The 18041-nt window shown below is 43.6% G+C and overlaps 1 protein-coding gene across 2 annotated transcripts in view; it reads right to left on the minus strand.

Annotated features, from left to right (window-relative positions):
* usp6nl (USP6 N-terminal like) overlaps window positions 1-18041 on the minus strand; it is a 57964-nt gene that overhangs the window by 29429 nt on the left and 10494 nt on the right. The window contains exon 3 of one of the 2 annotated variants that reach the window (XM_034525873.1): window positions 8091-8523. The exons of the other annotated variant lie outside the window; for it this stretch is intronic. Within the exon in view, the coding sequence (XP_034381764.1) occupies window positions 8091-8160 (70 nt within the window). The 5' untranslated portion in view covers window positions 8161-8523. The remainder of the gene's footprint in view (window positions 1-8090; window positions 8524-18041) is intronic. 2 annotated transcript variants of the gene reach the window in all.

Here is an 18041-nt window from a genome sequence, read left to right on the forward strand (position 1 = left end):
ACTGAACTCCCTGCAGCCGTTTCCTGTCTTCCGATCTGAGATGCCGGCAGTTTTGGTGAGTGGGCGGGTGGGCAAAAGAAAAACTACAAACGCTCAGCGACAACAAGCAAGAAAAAATAATAAACGAGAAAAATACTGAATGTTGCAGTGAATGCATTTAAAAAAAGAATAAAGAATAAAGAAAAAACGAGGCAGAAATGCTCTTGAGTTGGCATCGATTCAGAAAAAAAAGCCTGAAGATGTTATTGGCCAATCTGCGCTCGAGGGGCGGGACTTAAGCGAAGGGTTAAAATATGTGGGAAAAAATGTATGTCAATCAGCCAAAATGACTTACTTAAAAGTCCAATACGTGCATCGCTGCTAATATTATTTCCCACTTGTTTAAAAGAAACTAAGGTACTGATATCTATTTATGGAAATAATTATTGGGAGTGCAGGTTCTATTATAACAGATTTCTTTTGCAGCCTGGTGGGTTAAAAAAAACGAGCGGAAAGGTTTTTGGAAACCAACCAGGGAGAGACGAATGTAATATAATATATATATATATATATATATATATATATATATATAAATATAATTTAATATAAGAGAGAGACGAGCAGAAGCACGACAGCGCCAACACACATTCACACGAGGCAATTATTAATCAATATCAAAGCCGCCTGGAAGTTAACGAGATGCGGCGCTTTTTGTTCAAAGAGGCTAAATGTGGGAACAGATCAAGGAGGCAGGGAGATAAAAATACAGGTACATCATCGTCCCTTCCTTCGCTTTTCACTGGGGACAAACACAGGTGTGTTGTTATCTGGAGCAGGTGTGTGAAGCTCTGCTAGTTCCTCGCCGTTTTACAACGCTTTTTTTTTTTTACTGTTATGAAACACGAGATTGACTTCTCTAATGTCGGGAAAGCTTGACAACCCTAAAATATTTAATACCCGTCAAATTAAAAAAGGGCCGAGGCTGATTTAATGGAGGGGACCCCACCAAGTCAACTTAATTAACTGTCACACACTGAGCATGTGCAGATGACAAATGGTGCAAAGGATGCCCTCTGCGGTCGGATCGGACGGCGACCTCAAGTTTACAAAACCTTAACCGTAAAGCTGCATTCTCTCTCCTGACCACCAGGGGGCGACTCCTCTGGTTGTATAGAAGTCTATGCTTCATGTGTTAAAGCTGCATTCTCTCTCCTCACCACCAGGGGGCGACTCCTCTGGTTGTATAGAAGTCTATGCTTCATGTGTTAAAGCTGCATTCTCTCTCCTGACCACCAGGGGGCGACTCCACTGGTTGTATAGAAGTCTATGCTTCATGTGTTAAAGCTGCATTCTCTCTACTGACCACCAGGGGGCGACTCCTCTGGTTGTATAGAAGTCTATGCTTCATGTGTTAAAGCTGCATTCTCTCTCCTGACCACCAGGGGGCGACTCCTCTGGTTGTATAGAAGTCTATGCTTCATGTGTTAAAGCTGCATTGGTTTTCCTGACCACCAGGGGGCGACTCCTCTGGTTGTATAGAAGTCCATGCTTCATGTGTTAAAGCTGCATTGGTTTTCCTGACCACCAGGGGGCGACTCCTCTGGTTGTATAGAAGTCTATGCTTCATGTGTTAAAGCTGCATTCTCTCTCCTGACCACCAGGGGGCGACTCCTCTGGTTGTATAGAAGTCTATGCTTCATGTGTTAAAGCTGCATTGGTTTTCCTGACCACCAGGGGGCGACTCCTCTGGTTGTATAGAAGTCTATGCTTCATGTGTTAAAGCTGCATTCTCTCTCCTGACCACCAGGGGGCGACTCCTCTGGTTGTATAGAAGTCTATACTTCATGTGTTAAAGCTGCATTCTCTCTACTGACCACCAGGGGGCGACTCCTCTGGTTGTATAGAAGTCTATGCTTCATGTGTTAAAGCTGCATTGGTTTTCCTGAACAGGAAGTGAGCGCTGATCATGATCTTTCAAGGCAGCGTATCTTTGTTCCCCACCTCGATATCCTCTTAATATTTTCCCACATTCAAACTGCCTTTGAAGCCTCCACTTCCCTTTCTTTCCTGGACTGCATCGACATTATCTTTCAACGAGGACCCCGAGAACCTTTAGAACCCGAAGAAGATTAAAATTTTAAGGGCGAGACTCAAAGGCTCGCGTAAATGAATCACTGCATGGATGAAACAACACGTAACGTATTTCTGCTTCGAGTAACCAGGTGTTGAACTGGTGCTCCACACACACACACCGACACACACACACACACACACACACACACACACACACATGCACAGACAGCACCACTAATCTGATGAAGCAAAAACAAGTTTGATCAAACTCAAGTCGATCGTCACACAACCTGTGAGGCTGCTGCAGAGAAACCGGTGCCAACAACACACACACACACACACACACACACACACACACACACACACACGGTTTGTCATTAACAAGACGGGGCAAGTCGGGGCGGGTGGCACCGGAAACCCCCCCCCCACCGTGCACATTAGCAGCCAGAGATCAGACCTGTAGGGGGAAAAAAAGCTGAATATTACTTAATTTTTCATGCATTTTTCCCTTTTAACTTAAAAAAAAAAAGTATTTTTGTTTTATCAACGTGGACTTTTCGGTGAAACGAAGGAACTTGATGAATCTCACAAAGATCAAAAACACAGAATTAAGTTTTTTTTTTATTATAGCCAACCAGACGTCCTCATTGTAAACATGAGAGAATCTTTGGGAATCTCACAATTTAATAAAGATAATCCTGTTTTTGGCAACGTTTTGAGGCTCTTTAATCAACGCGGTTAAAAGCCGATGAAGGTCACGCCGTCGCTTCACCAAATGAGCAAAAAAAAGCTTATTTTTTTAAAATAATTTCTTATTATTGTATGAAAAACTGCAATCGTCTCCGTCTTAAATGAGAATAAAACAAGTACGCTCATGTGTGCCGTTACTACAACAACAACCTGGTTAAGTCGAGGCCCAGGAGCTCCTCTTCCTCATCATCACCCTCTTTCTGTCATTATTGTTACTTCCTAAATTAAAAATAGGAAAGACACACATCATTAAATCACCAAAAATGAGCCCAAGCGCTTGCGTTCTTTTGAAAAGGAAGAAGCCTTGAAGGCCCACGAGGATCTGAATGGAAGTCATATTCATATCGAATAGAAGGAGATATCAACTCGTGTCCCTTCTTTTAACCTGTGAAAGGGAGTGTTTTTACCTTCCGCTTAAATGAGACTACGAAACAAGCCCGGATGTTCGAGGAAAAGCCGAAGATATAACGTCACGTCGATGTTAAACTCGGGGAAAAGGCCGACGGGGCAGCACGGAGTGCACCGCAGATTCCCTTTCTGCCCTTCAGGCGAGACGGAGGGGCAATTAGCCCAGATGCTACCACAGCGTGCATGTCAGCGAAGGCAACTTCCGCCTCCTGCAACACCCGCTGGGTCTGGACCGTCTCGCACCCCCTCCTGAAACAACCAGCATGCGCAAACACGCAAACACACACACACACACACACACACACACACACACACACACACACACACACACACACACACACACACACACACACACACACACACACACACACACACACACACACACACACACACACACACACACACACACACACACACACACACACACACACACACACACACACACACACACACACACACACACACACACACACACACACACACACACACACAGTTCACACGTCGGTGTGCTAAAACACACTAAATGTGTCCTAGTTCGAAGCTTCTAGTGCAACATTTGAATGTGTGAGCGAACCTTCCTTTAGTTGAGTGTTAAAAAGAGAGAGAGAGAGAGAGAGAGAGAGAGAAGAGAGAAAGAGAGAGAGAGAGGCTGCTGAATAATGCAGTGAGAGTCTCTCTTCATGTCAGAAATTCAAACCGTTCTGCAGAACGAATGACGCGATGTCATCAGTCTAAAATAGTTTAAGTCAGGCAGCTGTATGGAAAAGGACCCGAAAGTGAAGGGAAAACTTTGTCTCGCCCTGAGAAGGAAGTCTCGCTCCGAGAAGGAAGTCTCGCTCTGTGAAGGAAGTCTCGCTCCGAGAAGAAAGTCTCACTCTGAGAAGGAAGTCTCGATCTAAGAAGTCTCGCTCTGAGAAGGAAGCCTCACTCTGAGAAGTCTCGCTCTGAGAAGTAAGTCTCGCTCTGAGAAGTAAGTCTCGCTCTAAATCATCTTAAATATCCGGCCAAGAAAACTGAGGATCTTCTCAGATACGCTTCCCGTGCTCCACCGTCGTACCCCGGAAACAAGTCAAGCGACACATTGACGGACGGAAAAGGTATAAAGAACGAGACTTCTCAGAGTGAGACTTCTCAGAGCGAGACACGCACAATAGCAAACAAGACCGTGGGGATCATCCTTTTCCACAAGACGCCGCTTACTGACACATTGACGGACGGAAAAGGTATAAAGAACGAGACTTCTCAGAGTGAGACTTCTCAGAGCGAGACACGCACAATAGCAAACAAGACCGTGGGGATCATCCTTTTCCACAAGACCACAAGACGCCGCTTACTGACACTGAGAAGAAGGAAATGAATGTGCAACCTGCTTCGGCCTCATCGCGGCACTCGCAACAACAACAACAACATCTGCTCGCTTCCTGCACCTCACAGCAGTCATCACACCTCAGCACCTCCTCACGCCGGCTCAGCACTGCAGCGAGTGTGTGAATCTATGCATGTGTGTGAATCACACACACGCGCACGCACGCACGCACGCACACACACACACACACACACACACACACACACACACACACACACACACACACACACACACACACACACACACACACACACACACACACACACACACACACACACACACACACACACAGAATGCAGCTTTAACACATGAAGCATGGACTTCTATACAACCAGAGGAGTCGCCCCCTGGTAGTCAGGAGAGAGAATGCAGCTTTAACACATGAAGTATAAACTTCTATACAACCAGAGGAGTCGCCCCCTGGTGGTCAGGAGAGAGAATGCAGCTTTAACACATGAAGTATAGACTTCTATACAACCAGAGGAGTCGCCCCCTGGTGGTCAGGAGAGAGAATGCAGCTTTAACACATGAAGCATAGACTTCTATACAACCAGAGGAGTCACCCCCTGGTGGTCAGTAGAGAGAATGCAGCTTTAACACATGAAGCATAGACTTCTATACAACCAGAGGAGTCGCCCCCTGGTGGTCAGGAGAGAGAATGCAGCTTTAACACATGAAGTATAGACTTCTATACAACCAGAGGAGTCGCCCCCTGGTGGTCAGGAGAGAGAATGCAGCTTTAACACATGAAGCATAGACTTCTATACAACCAGAGGAGTCACCCCCTGGTGGTCAGTAGAGAGAATGCAGCTTTAACACATGAAGCATAGACTTCTATACAACCAGAGGAGTCGCCCCCTGGTGGTCAGGAGAGAGAATGCAGCTTTAACACATGAAGCATAGACTTCTATACAACCAGAGGAGTCGCCCCCTGGTGGTCAGGAGAGAGAATTTCACTTGGCATTCATTTTTTCAACCTCATTTCCAATAAATGACCAATAAATAATAATCGGGCCGGAGTGTCGGTGACTCTCATTGAATTTGGGGCTGAATCCAATAAAAGTGAATCCCCGAGTAGTTTCCGCGCGTCAGTTCAGAGGTTAACCTTGAAGACGGATTCCGCCTAAAAATTAAACACCTGCGTGCCGGTAACATCTGCCTCCATCCATCATCCAAAAGCATCGACTCGGGACAAAAGAGACTTCTACCTTTAAAACATTGACTTCCCCACAGGAATGCCCGGCTGCTGGTTTAACTGGTGGGGTTAGTGGATAAATTAAAAAGCTGTTATCAAAGCCGGCTGGCAGCAGAAAACAAGCGCTTTCTACCTTCAAGGTGAATCCTTCTTTGCTCTATTCAGGCTTCTATCACACGAACGCCTCGGCAGCTGGAAGCAGACGTAATGAATGTCTTCACGGCACCAACCGGGAGGAGAAGCCAACGTGCTTTTTGACGGTAACGGTGAGTAAGTAGCACTATAATAGATAATGTATATAATATCCTAGATATAAGTGTCTTTTCATGGTTTTGAAGGCTCAAATTATGTAATTTTATGTAAAAGCATCAATAGTCAAACCTGCAATACCATCCCAATATTCATATTATGGTACTTTGTAGAAATATATTGTGGTGTTGTCTTTAGTGAACCTTCAAACTTTCTGTAAAAATTAAATGGTAGTTTATTCCACATATAAACGCTATGTTTAGGGACGCACAAACCCGGCAATACGGCTCGAGAATTAAAGCACTCCGGAAGAAATGATCATAAATTATAAAGAACGTCTTAATAGCAACCCGTTATAGGGGAAATCACCGATTTACCTGCCCGACAAAACCCTCGTTAAATGTGTGCACCTCTGGAAATACAGAGGCACCTTTCTTTGACACATTTTTTAAAGTGTGTTTCGCAATATTACACACACACACACAATTGGCGTCACCAACCGATCCAATCAGGAGACGGGACGAGAGGGTCGGGGATCACACGGCGTTCCATTACCCCGGGCACCGAGCTTCATTATTCATTGCACACTAGAGAAATGCAGTAGCAGCAGGACGCACACACACACACGCACACACACACACACACACACACACACACACACACACACACACACACACACACACACACACACACACACACACACACACACACACACACACACACACACACACACACACACACACACACACACACACACACACACACACACACACACACACACACACACACACACACACACACACACACACACACACACACACACACACACACACACACACACACACACACACACACACACACGTGTCCCACAGCAACAGAGCTATTACAGAGGTGACTCCGGGGGAACGTCCCATCCCATTCAGTCAAAAAAAGGAAGAAGTTTAACCTCGTCCACCGTGACATTGAGGACAACTTTATCATTGAATCTGAATACCTTCCAAGAAAAAAAAAATCCCCAAAAACTTGGGTTCGACCAATGAAATCCTTCGGGTGCAGCTGACGTCGTAAAACAATTAAATTCTGCGTGACAATGAGTTCGATGCACTTTTCGAGCATTTCTTTGTTCTCTGTTTTCCCGTCTTTGAAGCCGACCGCAAAAGCAACCTAAACTCGTCGTTTACGCGAAAACAAATCAAAGAAAATTCTCGATGAGCCGAACGAGCGGACGCTAACCGGTTTGTGGGCGGGGCCTGTGCATGAGTGACATGAGTTCAGAGCACATCGTACATGAGTTTGGCCATTTGTTAAAAACCCAGATTTTCACGTTTAAGAGCAAAACAACTTTTCAAAATGAATGAATCTTTGTGAAACTGACCCCGGGGTGGGAGGGGGACACACACACATGCACACCTTTACCCAGGGAGCACAGCCTGACCCCGGGGTGGGAGGGGGGGGACACACACATGCACACCTTTACCCAGGGAGCACAGCCTGACCCCGGGGTGGGAGGGGGGGGACACACACATGCACACCTTTACCCAGGGAGCACAGCCTGACCCCGGGGTGGGAGGGGGCGACACACACACACATGCACACCTTTACCCAGGGAGCACAGCCTGACCCCGGGGTGTGAGGGGGGGACACACACACATACACCTTTACCCAGGGAGCACAGCCTGACCCCGGGGTGGGAGGGGGGGACACACACACACATGCACACCTTTACCCAGGGAGCACAGCCTGACCCCGGGGTGTGAGGGGGGGACACACACACATGCACACCTTTACCCAGGGAGCACAGCCTGACCCCGGGGTGGGAAAAAGGCGTCGGATGCAGAATTTAGTCGGCGGACTGAAACCCACATTAAACTAATGAAGACGCGACCGGAGGATTAAGTGCTGCTGACGGCGAAGCAGCTTCCTCTCTTGGATCACGTCTCCATGTCGACATAAGAAATACAACAAGTGGATTTAGAAAGCAGGGGTCCGTAGGGTCAACATGTACCTTATAAACACACACACACACACACACACACACACACACACACACACACACACGTGCACACACACCTCCAAACCTGGCCGCTGCCCTGCGTCTGGACGGCGACACCAGCTCCTTGACGATCTGGAGGACCTGCATGCTCACGGCGAGGCAGCAGCCGGACGCGGCACAGGGCGGCCCATTCTCGCCCTCTCAGCGGACTCATCCCCTAATCCACATGTTGACCCCCCCTCCCCCCCCCTCCCCTGAGACTCTGGGTGGTGCTTCTCCGGGAGTTTTTCTGTAAATCTTCTTTTTGGAGGTATTTTTCTTCGTCTTCTTCTTCTTTTCTTAAAACATGCTCACAAACTCTCCCGGCTCTCGGGTATCCTCAGATCCTCTCGGCTGGCGTTGTCTCTCTCCATCCCATAATAATAATAATAACAATAATTTTAAAAGCCGGGTTTCCTGCAGCGCTCCACCTGCTCTTCGAACGGCCGCCTCTGGTCTACGATGGACAAGCTGCGCACACACACACACACACACACACACTCAACTCAACAACTGAGAGTGGCGGGCGGAGGCTCGAGTGTGTTCATCTGGCATGTGTGCGATGTGTGTGTGTGTGTGTTATGCCGCTCAGCTCGAGTGCTCACAAACACACACACACACACACACACACACACACACACACACACACACACACACACACACACACTCTTCATTTGGTCGGTCCGCGGTGGAAAAGGCAGAATGACGCTCCTCTTTCTTTCCTCTTCCGTCCCCCTTTCCTCCTTCTTGTGTGGCTGAACCATCAACACATGCACAGTTGCCTCGGCGATGACGCTCCTCTCTCACCTCTTTTTTTTCTGACTCCCTCACCCCCCCCCTCCTCCTCCTCCTCCTCCTCCCCCTCCTCCCATCCATCTCTTTCTTCCTTTCGCATCGACCTCCCCTCCCCTCTCTCTGAGTCCGGCAAAAAAAAAAAAGAAAGAAGAAAAGAAACCCGCCGCCTGCTTGCGCTCGCTATCCTCTCATCCTTTTTAAATTCATATTAAAAAGGGGGAGCACTTCCACTCACTCACCCCCAGCATCTCCTTCCCTCCCTCCCTCCCTCCCTTCCTTCCTTCCTTTCCTTTCCTTTCCTTCCACCCTCCTCTCCCCGGTGTACATTTACAGTGAAGCTGAGAACACAAGCAGAATGTAAAAGGCGAGGCAGGAGATGCGAGTGTGATTTACAGCGTCGGGTTACGCCCTCTCACATCGCCTAACCTCGCTCCCTCGGCACATCTCCTACTACGATAAAGATGGGGTTTTTTTTTGTGTGGATTTTTCAAGACGAGAACAAAGATAACAACAACGGGGGAGGAAAAAAAAATAATAATTCAAGGTTGTAAACGTGCAAAGGAAAAAAAGATTTATCTCGGTTTCGTTGAGAGTCTCACAATGATTTACTGGTGCCAGTGGAGGAAGGCACTATCTTACTTCCTCTGGACCGCGTGGAGTTTAAAGCGCGTAGATCACACTGAATTAATTGCCTTCACGACGTGGTCGGCATTAATGTCACAACTTCGCACTGGTTCTGCCGTTACGGGTCTTTTCTTGGTTTTTTTCTCCATCATTTATAGCTGGTATCTCATGTGGGGTTCCTCAGGGAACCCTCCTAGGTCCTCCCTATCTTTTCTTCTACTTGGACTTTGTGAGTCACAGCAGTCTGTATGTTGAGCGTATTCTTGCCCTGATGTCACCGTTTTCTTTAATAACTGTAAAGTTAGTTGTAAAGATTTTTTTCTTGCGGTGCACTTAAGACTCCCACCCTTACGTCAGATTGCACAACACACACCGTCGGCACAATGTTGGTGCTCTTGTCGGCGGTTCATTTCAGTCCACATTCAGACCCTCGCGCCTATTCCTCTCTCTAACTGCATCATCTCGCCATCGTCAGTCCGTTTAAACTTCCCATTGTTGTAATGTCTTTATTTCCACCGGGATGACGGCGTTCCCGAAACTCCATCACGCCGGTTGTTGACCTTTCACTCGAAACGACTTCCAGCTGCTTGTCAATGGATTCTGACAAGTTGGTGGCGGGTGGTTAATGTCCTGTGACGAAGATGAGGAGGAAGTGACCTTGAGCAGCGACTCTTCACACACCTCCGGGGCACATGAACACACACACACACACACACACACACACCCGGGAGCATTTTTTTTTTTATTATTAAGGGAGACGCTGCAAAAAAACTAAAAAAATAAACCAGGTGCTTTTCTATCATCTATCAGATCCAGATAATTCATGGTCATTTATAATAGATTATCAGTGAGTTTTCTTGTGTCTGTACGTGGACAATATAGACCGATTGGTTAAGGATTGGTTAATAAACTTCTATACAACCAGAGGAGTCGCCCCCTGGTGGTCAGTAGAGAGAATGCAGCTTTAACACATGAAGCATAGACTTCTATACAACCAGAGGAGTCGCCCCCTGGTGGTCAGGAGAGAGAATGCAGCTTTAGGACATGAAGCATAGACTTCTATACAACCAGAGGAGTCGCCCCCTGGTGGTCAGGAGAGAGAATGCAGCTTTAACACATGAAGCATAGACTTCTATACAACCAGAGGAGTCACCCCCTAGTGGACATACAAATTAAAAAAAATACTGAATTACTTAAAATGACAGATCCCAAATAATTGTCGGACTACAGGTGACGTCTAGATATTTGTATTTGTCCGTTCAACTGGGAGTTCAGTCTTTTATCCAGAATTGTATTTTAGGCACAGAAAAGTAGCCACGATTAGCAGAATGATAAAAGATAAATAACTAACCAAAGAAATGAAAATTAAAGAAAAAAACTGAGTTTTGGCAGATACAGAAACATTACAAAGAAGAAGAGAGTAAAAAGACACAAAAAAGAAGAAACTTTTGTCATCGAATTAGTCCAAGAACTGTCTCCAGTTCTCACAACATGAATAAATGAACGCTGTGAAACTGAAAGTCTTTTCAACTCTTTGTTTCCACTTCAACTCTCGCCAGAGAAAATATATACGAGACTCGCTCTGCAGGAGAAGTGGCGACCCCAATTTTACAAAGCACTCCTCTCAAAAATGCTCTTTATCTGCTTCCCCACGCCGTCTCTCTAAAGGGGGTTGATTTGGGTATGCACTGGAATACAGGACATTAACCACCCGCCACCAACTTATTTATATATATATACATATATATATAAATAAATATGCATATTTATATATAAATAAATATGCATATTTATATATATGTATATAATATACATATATATATATATATATACACATTTATATATATATATATATACACATTTATATATATATATATATATATATATATATATATATGTACACACACACATATATATAAATATATATATACACATATATACATATGTATATACATATACATGTATATATGTATATACATATATATATGTATATACACATATATACATACATACACATATATATACATACACATATATATACATATATATATATATATATATATATATATATATACATATATATACACACATATATACACACACACACACCAAAACGTTTTTTTTTATAATACACCCCAAAATGATTATCTATTTAGGGTAGTCGCGATATATCGTTATTGACGACAACCGGAGTATCTTAAAAAAATAAATATTAATAAGACGTTATTAACCCACATATGATAATATTGTGTAAATACTCACGCTTTTGTACAGTCGTACGTTGTTACAGACTCACAAACAACAAAGTTAACGACTATTTGACTGATTTCGTCTTTAATATTTTTTGCATTATTAAATCGTTATTGTGAATTATTTCGGCCACAATAAGTGAAATCGGCCCTCGTGCTGATATTGAGGGATGCTTTCAATCGTTTATAGATTTATTTTTGCTGCCTGCTGACTCTGAAAATGAAAAAGCAGTGTAACGTTGTGGCGTTGCATCATTTTGTAAATAATTAAATCGCCTCCGATATAAAAAGTTAAGCAGTTCTTTTTTTTTTTTTTTTTAAACACAACGTTATTCAAACCGTCCTGCACGCCATTACGATCCTCTTTGGAGACGATAAATGCACAAAGGGGTTGAGTCAGCATTGTGAGGGCAGTTCAGGACAGTTTAATGCATGTGTATGGGGGGGGGGGGGGGGGGGGGGGGGGGGGTCCCACAGAATGCCATCCTATATCTCACTCCCTTTCCTCTCTCCTTCCTCCCTTCAGCCTTGGCGTCGTGCCACGGCGAGCGAGGGAATGGGAACAGGACGGGAAAGAAAAACACACTAGATCAACATCACAGCTCTGCCTCACACTTCCTGTTTGCCCCCCCCCCCCCTCTACCCCCCCTCAGTGTCATTTCCTGTTTGAAGTGTGTGCAGCTTTTGGACCAATCAGACGTCAGCCAGAGTTCCAGAGAAGAATCGAGAGTTTTATTTTAGAAGGACGACACTGAGATTTGTGCTTAATATCCAGGTATCAAGCATGTGAAGGTGGAGTGTGTCCTCACGTGCACAACCAGACATGAGTTTAATAGAGTCCCTGACTCACTGGTGTGTGTGTGTGTGTGTGTGTGTGTGTGTGTGTGTGTGTGTGTGTTTCAACCACAGTGGTTGAGTTTAATTTCATGCATTCTCGCGTGTGGTTTGTTTGGGTCATAAAATGCAAACCGGCGTTTGTAAACATGTAAACAAGTGGTTTTCTCTTGAGGTCGGAGACCAAAATTCAGCTCTTTTTTTTTTTTTCAAAGCTCCGCATTTGCAATAGAAAGACGTCGCAGAAGCAGGATTACAGTAATCGGTTAAAGTTAATTATTAAGTATTTTTCTAAGCAAAAAAATAAATAAATGTATTTGTTCCGCCTTCGAAAATGTGAATATTTGCAGTTTTTTCTCGTTCCTTTATTGTAGCAAAATTAATATCCATATTTTAATGAGGGCTCTAAAAATATACTAATAAAAACAATGAAAATAATCGTCATTATTATAATGTATGAATATGAAGTATGTATCAAATATGGTTTTAGTCATTCCCTTCCTCAAAAGTCCAAACCAGACCTCTCCCAGACCTCCCAGTAAACAGCCGCCATGTTTACCTCATTCAGTGTGTGTGTGTGTGTGTGTGTGTGTGTGTGTGTGTGTGTGTGTGTGTGTGTGTGTGTGTGTGTGTGTGTGTGCGCGCAGCGGTAAATATAAACAGCTGGAGGTCCGGAGCCGAGCAGAAGGAGCACGAGGATTGACGGGAGCAGCGGTCCCCGTGACGGTGACACCAACGCAGGACCCAACAAATATTACCCACAATGCTCCACGCTTGCCCTCTCTGTCTCACACACACACACACACACACACACACACACACGATCAGGTGTATAACGCTCGACATTGGTAGTGTGTCGTTTATCACGGGTTGACGGGCGGCTGTTTGTCACTGCCTGCTGTGTGTGTGTGTGTGTGTGTGTGCGTGTGTGTGCGTGTGTGTGTGCGTGTGTGTGTTGGGAGGTTGCGCATGTGGCGCGTCCTGATAAGACGCCGTGTAGTTCATCAGCACTTGATCTGAAGGCGATGACATCATGCATCACGTTTTGGTGTGTGTGTGTGTGTGTGTGTGTGTGTTTCATAACAACCGGTTCTTTTGTCTTTTAAGTGTGTGTTCCTGAATCTCCACGTAAAGAACCAGCGAGCCTCCCGTGACGCTCTAACAGAACGTTACAGGTTCTCGAGCGAGGAACGTTCTCAGCGTTTAGGAACAAATCTGAACTCTTTACCGCTAAAATATCAAATATTTGTTGAGAAAATTGGAGGTTTTGTCTGTAAAATCTGTAAATTGGATATTAAAAGTGCTATAAAAACAAACAAAAAAAGCACTTTGAAGAAGTCACTTTGTGTTGGGCTATTTTTCACCAGTTTTTTTGACATTTCCTACATTAAATAATTAACAAAATTTGGTAAAAAGAAAACACATTTAAAGACATGAGACGCCACATTCAGACATGACATTAACTGTGTGTGTGTGTGTGGTATTAAATGATTAATTATCGTGCAGTTTTTAATCTAAAAAGTTCTTCTTTCTCCCCCTTAAGTGGAGTATTTAGCCGGCGCAGCGCGGCCTCTGGTATTTATAGATCCGAGCAGTGATATTTAAATCAATGAAACACGCTGAATATTTAAAGACTCGATCTAAATTCATCCAGACAGATACTGAACCCTCTGCAGCTCGTTTTTTATAAAGCTCTCTCCTTCCCTTATCTCCTTCCCTTATCTCCTTCCCTTATTCTCTAATAAGCATGAGCAAACACCCCCCGCGGTGCACATCAAAGTTATCGACTACAAACGTTGCATCGGAGGCACGAGTCCTGTTAAAAAGAGATTATTATTAGAGTTCCATCTTTACAATAAAAATAGATAATAAAAGAAAGACAAACGTTCCGGTTCTTCTTAATTGTGGATATTTATGTTTTTCTTGGTCCTTGTTTATAGTTAATTGAATATCTCGAGAAAAAAAGACGTTTGAACCCCCTCTTCTTACATTTCTATTAACCAAACGATAATAAGCAATTAATGCAAATAATAATAATAATAATAATAAGCCTAAAATGGTTCCTCTGGGTTGAGGTCATGGGAAGTCCCAGGGGTCACAGGTTGGGAAGTTCCTGTACTGGTAGTTCACACCTACGAGTGCAGGATGAGGTCATCGTGAATCATTTACAGTTTTCCAGGAAGTTAAAAGTTTTTCACTTCGTCGAACAATTCAAGAAGAATCTGATATTTCAGGTTTCTGCCGGCCGCATAAATTTAAATATTAAAAAAAATATGCCGTCCAAAAATATAAGAAAACAGCCCATCGGGGAGGCTTTTAGGGTTCAGGTTCATCCATCAAACCAGAAGAGGACAGAGTGGGCGTTCAGGTATGTGATCTACCAGGTTGTGTGTGTGTGTGTGTGTGTGTGTGTGTGTGTGTGTCATTCACTTTCTACTACTCCTTAAATCTCTTGACTGTGTCTTCGGTCTGTGGATCCATTTCCTAACGCGGCCGTGTTTACTGGGAGATGTAATCACATCCCAGCAAGCCTTCCTTCCTGTAACACACACACACACACACACACACACACACACACACACACACACACACACACACACACACACACACACACACACACACACACACACACACACACACACACACACACACACACACACACACACACACACACACACACACACACACACACACACACACACACACACACACACACACACACACACACACACACACACTTCTGACGGCAGAGAGTAAAAAAAGAACCATGAATTGAGTTCAGTTCTACTCCCAGTTGCCCCAAAAAGAACCTTTAATGTGTGTGATGGAAGCTTTAAAGTTGCAGAAGGACAAGTTGTCTTTTTTAGAGAAGAGAGAGAGAGAGAGAGAGAGAGAGAGAGAGAGAGAGAGAGAGAGAGAGAGAGAGAGAGCTCCCGAAAACATCGCTCCTCTGAGAACTGTTGGTGCAAAACACTTTTGTTTGTTTTTAACCTTTTAGTGGCAGATCTGTCGCTATCAAAAATGAGCGAGTTTAAGCTGGTTTTGTTTGTGTTGTTTAAGATGGTTTTGTTTGTGTTTAAGATGGTTTTGTTTGTTTGTGTTTAAGCTGGTTTCGTTTGTGTTTAAGCTGGTTTTGTTTGTGTTGTTTAAGATGGTTTTGTTTGTGTTGTTTAAGCTGGTTTTGTTTGTGTTGTTTAAGATGGTTTTGTTTGTTTGTGTTTAAGCTGGTTTTGTTTGTGTTTAAGATGGTTGTTTGTTTGTGTTTAAGCTGGTTTTGTTTGTGTTTAAGCTGGTTTTGTTTGTGTTTAAGCTGGTTTTGTTTGTTTGTGTTTAAGCTGGTTTTGTTTGTTTGTGTTTAAGCTGGTTTCGTTTGTGTTGTTTATGGAAGTTCTGACGAGAGCTGCAAAGAAGAATAAATTCCTCGATTTGTTAAACTGTTGTTGAAATTCTTGCTTCTAGTTTTTTTTTTTTACCGTTAACTATTTTGAGAATTGATTAATTGGAATAAAAAGAAAAAACAAGAGTCAAACTTCTTGATTGCAGCTTTTAAAATGTGAATCTTTTCTGGTTTCTTTTCAAACTAATTCCCCCTGCGGATGAATAAAGTATCCGTCCATCCATCCATCTATATATCTATCCATCCATCCGTCCATCCATCCATCTATATATCTATCCATCCATCCGTCCATCCATCCATCTATATATCTATCCATCCATCCATTTATCCGTCCATCTATATATCTATCCATCCATCCATTTATCCGTCCATCTATATATATATATCTATCCATCCATCCATATATCTATCTAAATATCCATCCATCCATTTATCCATCTATCCATCCATTCATTTATCTATCATCCATCCATGTATATATCCATCTATTTATCTATCCATTCATCTATTTATCCATCCATTTATCTATCCATCCATCCACCCATTAATTTATCTATCATCCACCCATTACTTTATCCATCCATCCATCCATTCATTTATCCATCCATCCATTTATCCATCCATCCATCCATCCATCCATCCTCCTTTGTGACAGTGAGCTGAATGTCTTTGAGTTGTGGAAACAAAACAAAACATTAGACGACGTCACCTGTAGATTAAATAATATAAAATCGTCGCAGCTCGAGCGTCTTCCAAAACATTCTGTGGATTTCGGGTTCGCTCTCGACCTTGAAAACAGTCGTTGACGAAACATTTTGAATCTTTTGATTGTCAATCTTTAGAGGAAGGCGCTGCCAATGTCACGTTGACCAGATACTAAATGGCCCTGGTTTTGATCGACATTGTACTTTTCCTGCTTTCAAACCAGATGTGAATCTTTTCTGGTTTCTTTTCAAACTAATTCCCCCTGCGGATGAATAAAGTATCCGTCCATCCATCTATATATATATATATATATATATATATATATATATATATATATATATATATATATATCCATCCATTTATCCATCTAAATATCTATCCATCCATCCATTTATCCATCTATCCATCTAAATATCCATCCATCCATTCATTTATCTATCATCCATCCATCCATCCATTTATCCGTCCATCCATCCATCTATATATCTATCTAAATATCCATCCATCCATCCATCTATCTATCCATCCATCCAATAACTGCTGCCGTGACAATAAAAAGGTGGATTTTACACTCAAAAGTGAACGTTTTTTTTTGCTCTCTGCCTATAAAACCAATTGAATTGTGGGTAAGAAAGAGTGTACGTCATGTGATGTGGTACACTTCCTCCCCGAGGGGAGGCGTTCGATGTGGATCTGACACGGCGGGCGTTAAAAAGGAAGTGGAAGTGGAGGAAAGCCGCGGCGTGCAAATGAAAACCCGCCCAACCCGCGTGACAACAACGAGCCCAAAAAGCGACGCCTCTTTTCCTCAGGTGAGCGAACAGGTATCCTTCAGGTGAGCAGCCTTTGAGTCACAGTGTGGGCGGAGCAGAGGTAAGAAGCCACGTTTCACACCTGGAGGAGTGACATCATCGGGGTTCAACGGGAGAAAAACAAAAAGAACCACAAAAGACAAATGCTGCCTTCAGGGGCCGTCAGAAATGTTGAATTAGCAACCGAGTCGAACTTGATGTGCCGCTTTAGTTCTATTTTACAACTACGGAAAACCACATCTACCCTTTTATTATCGTCACAGGTTTGTTATAAGTGTGACGTGTTTTCAAAGTACGACTTTAAAACGGAGCGCTTTAATGCAACAAAACAAAAGAACACATGCTCAGACTGAATTTAAAAAGGAACAGTTGGACATCTTTAATTTAATTTCTGACAATCTTAATGTACAGCTATACAGCCTGGCAGCTTTGTTATTATTGTTTATATCTCTTTTGTTTTAATCCGTCCACAACTGCCTCCAGTATTGTGCTACGCTAAGCTATACAGCCTGGCAGCCTTGTTAGCTTAGCTTAGCCCAAAGACTGAAAACGGTGGTAAAACAGCTAGCTTAT

Source organism: Cyclopterus lumpus, chromosome 23, assembly GCF_009769545.1.
Source record: "Cyclopterus lumpus isolate fCycLum1 chromosome 23, fCycLum1.pri, whole genome shotgun sequence".
In the NCBI taxonomy this organism is placed as follows: domain Eukaryota; kingdom Metazoa; phylum Chordata; class Actinopteri; order Perciformes; family Cyclopteridae; genus Cyclopterus; species Cyclopterus lumpus.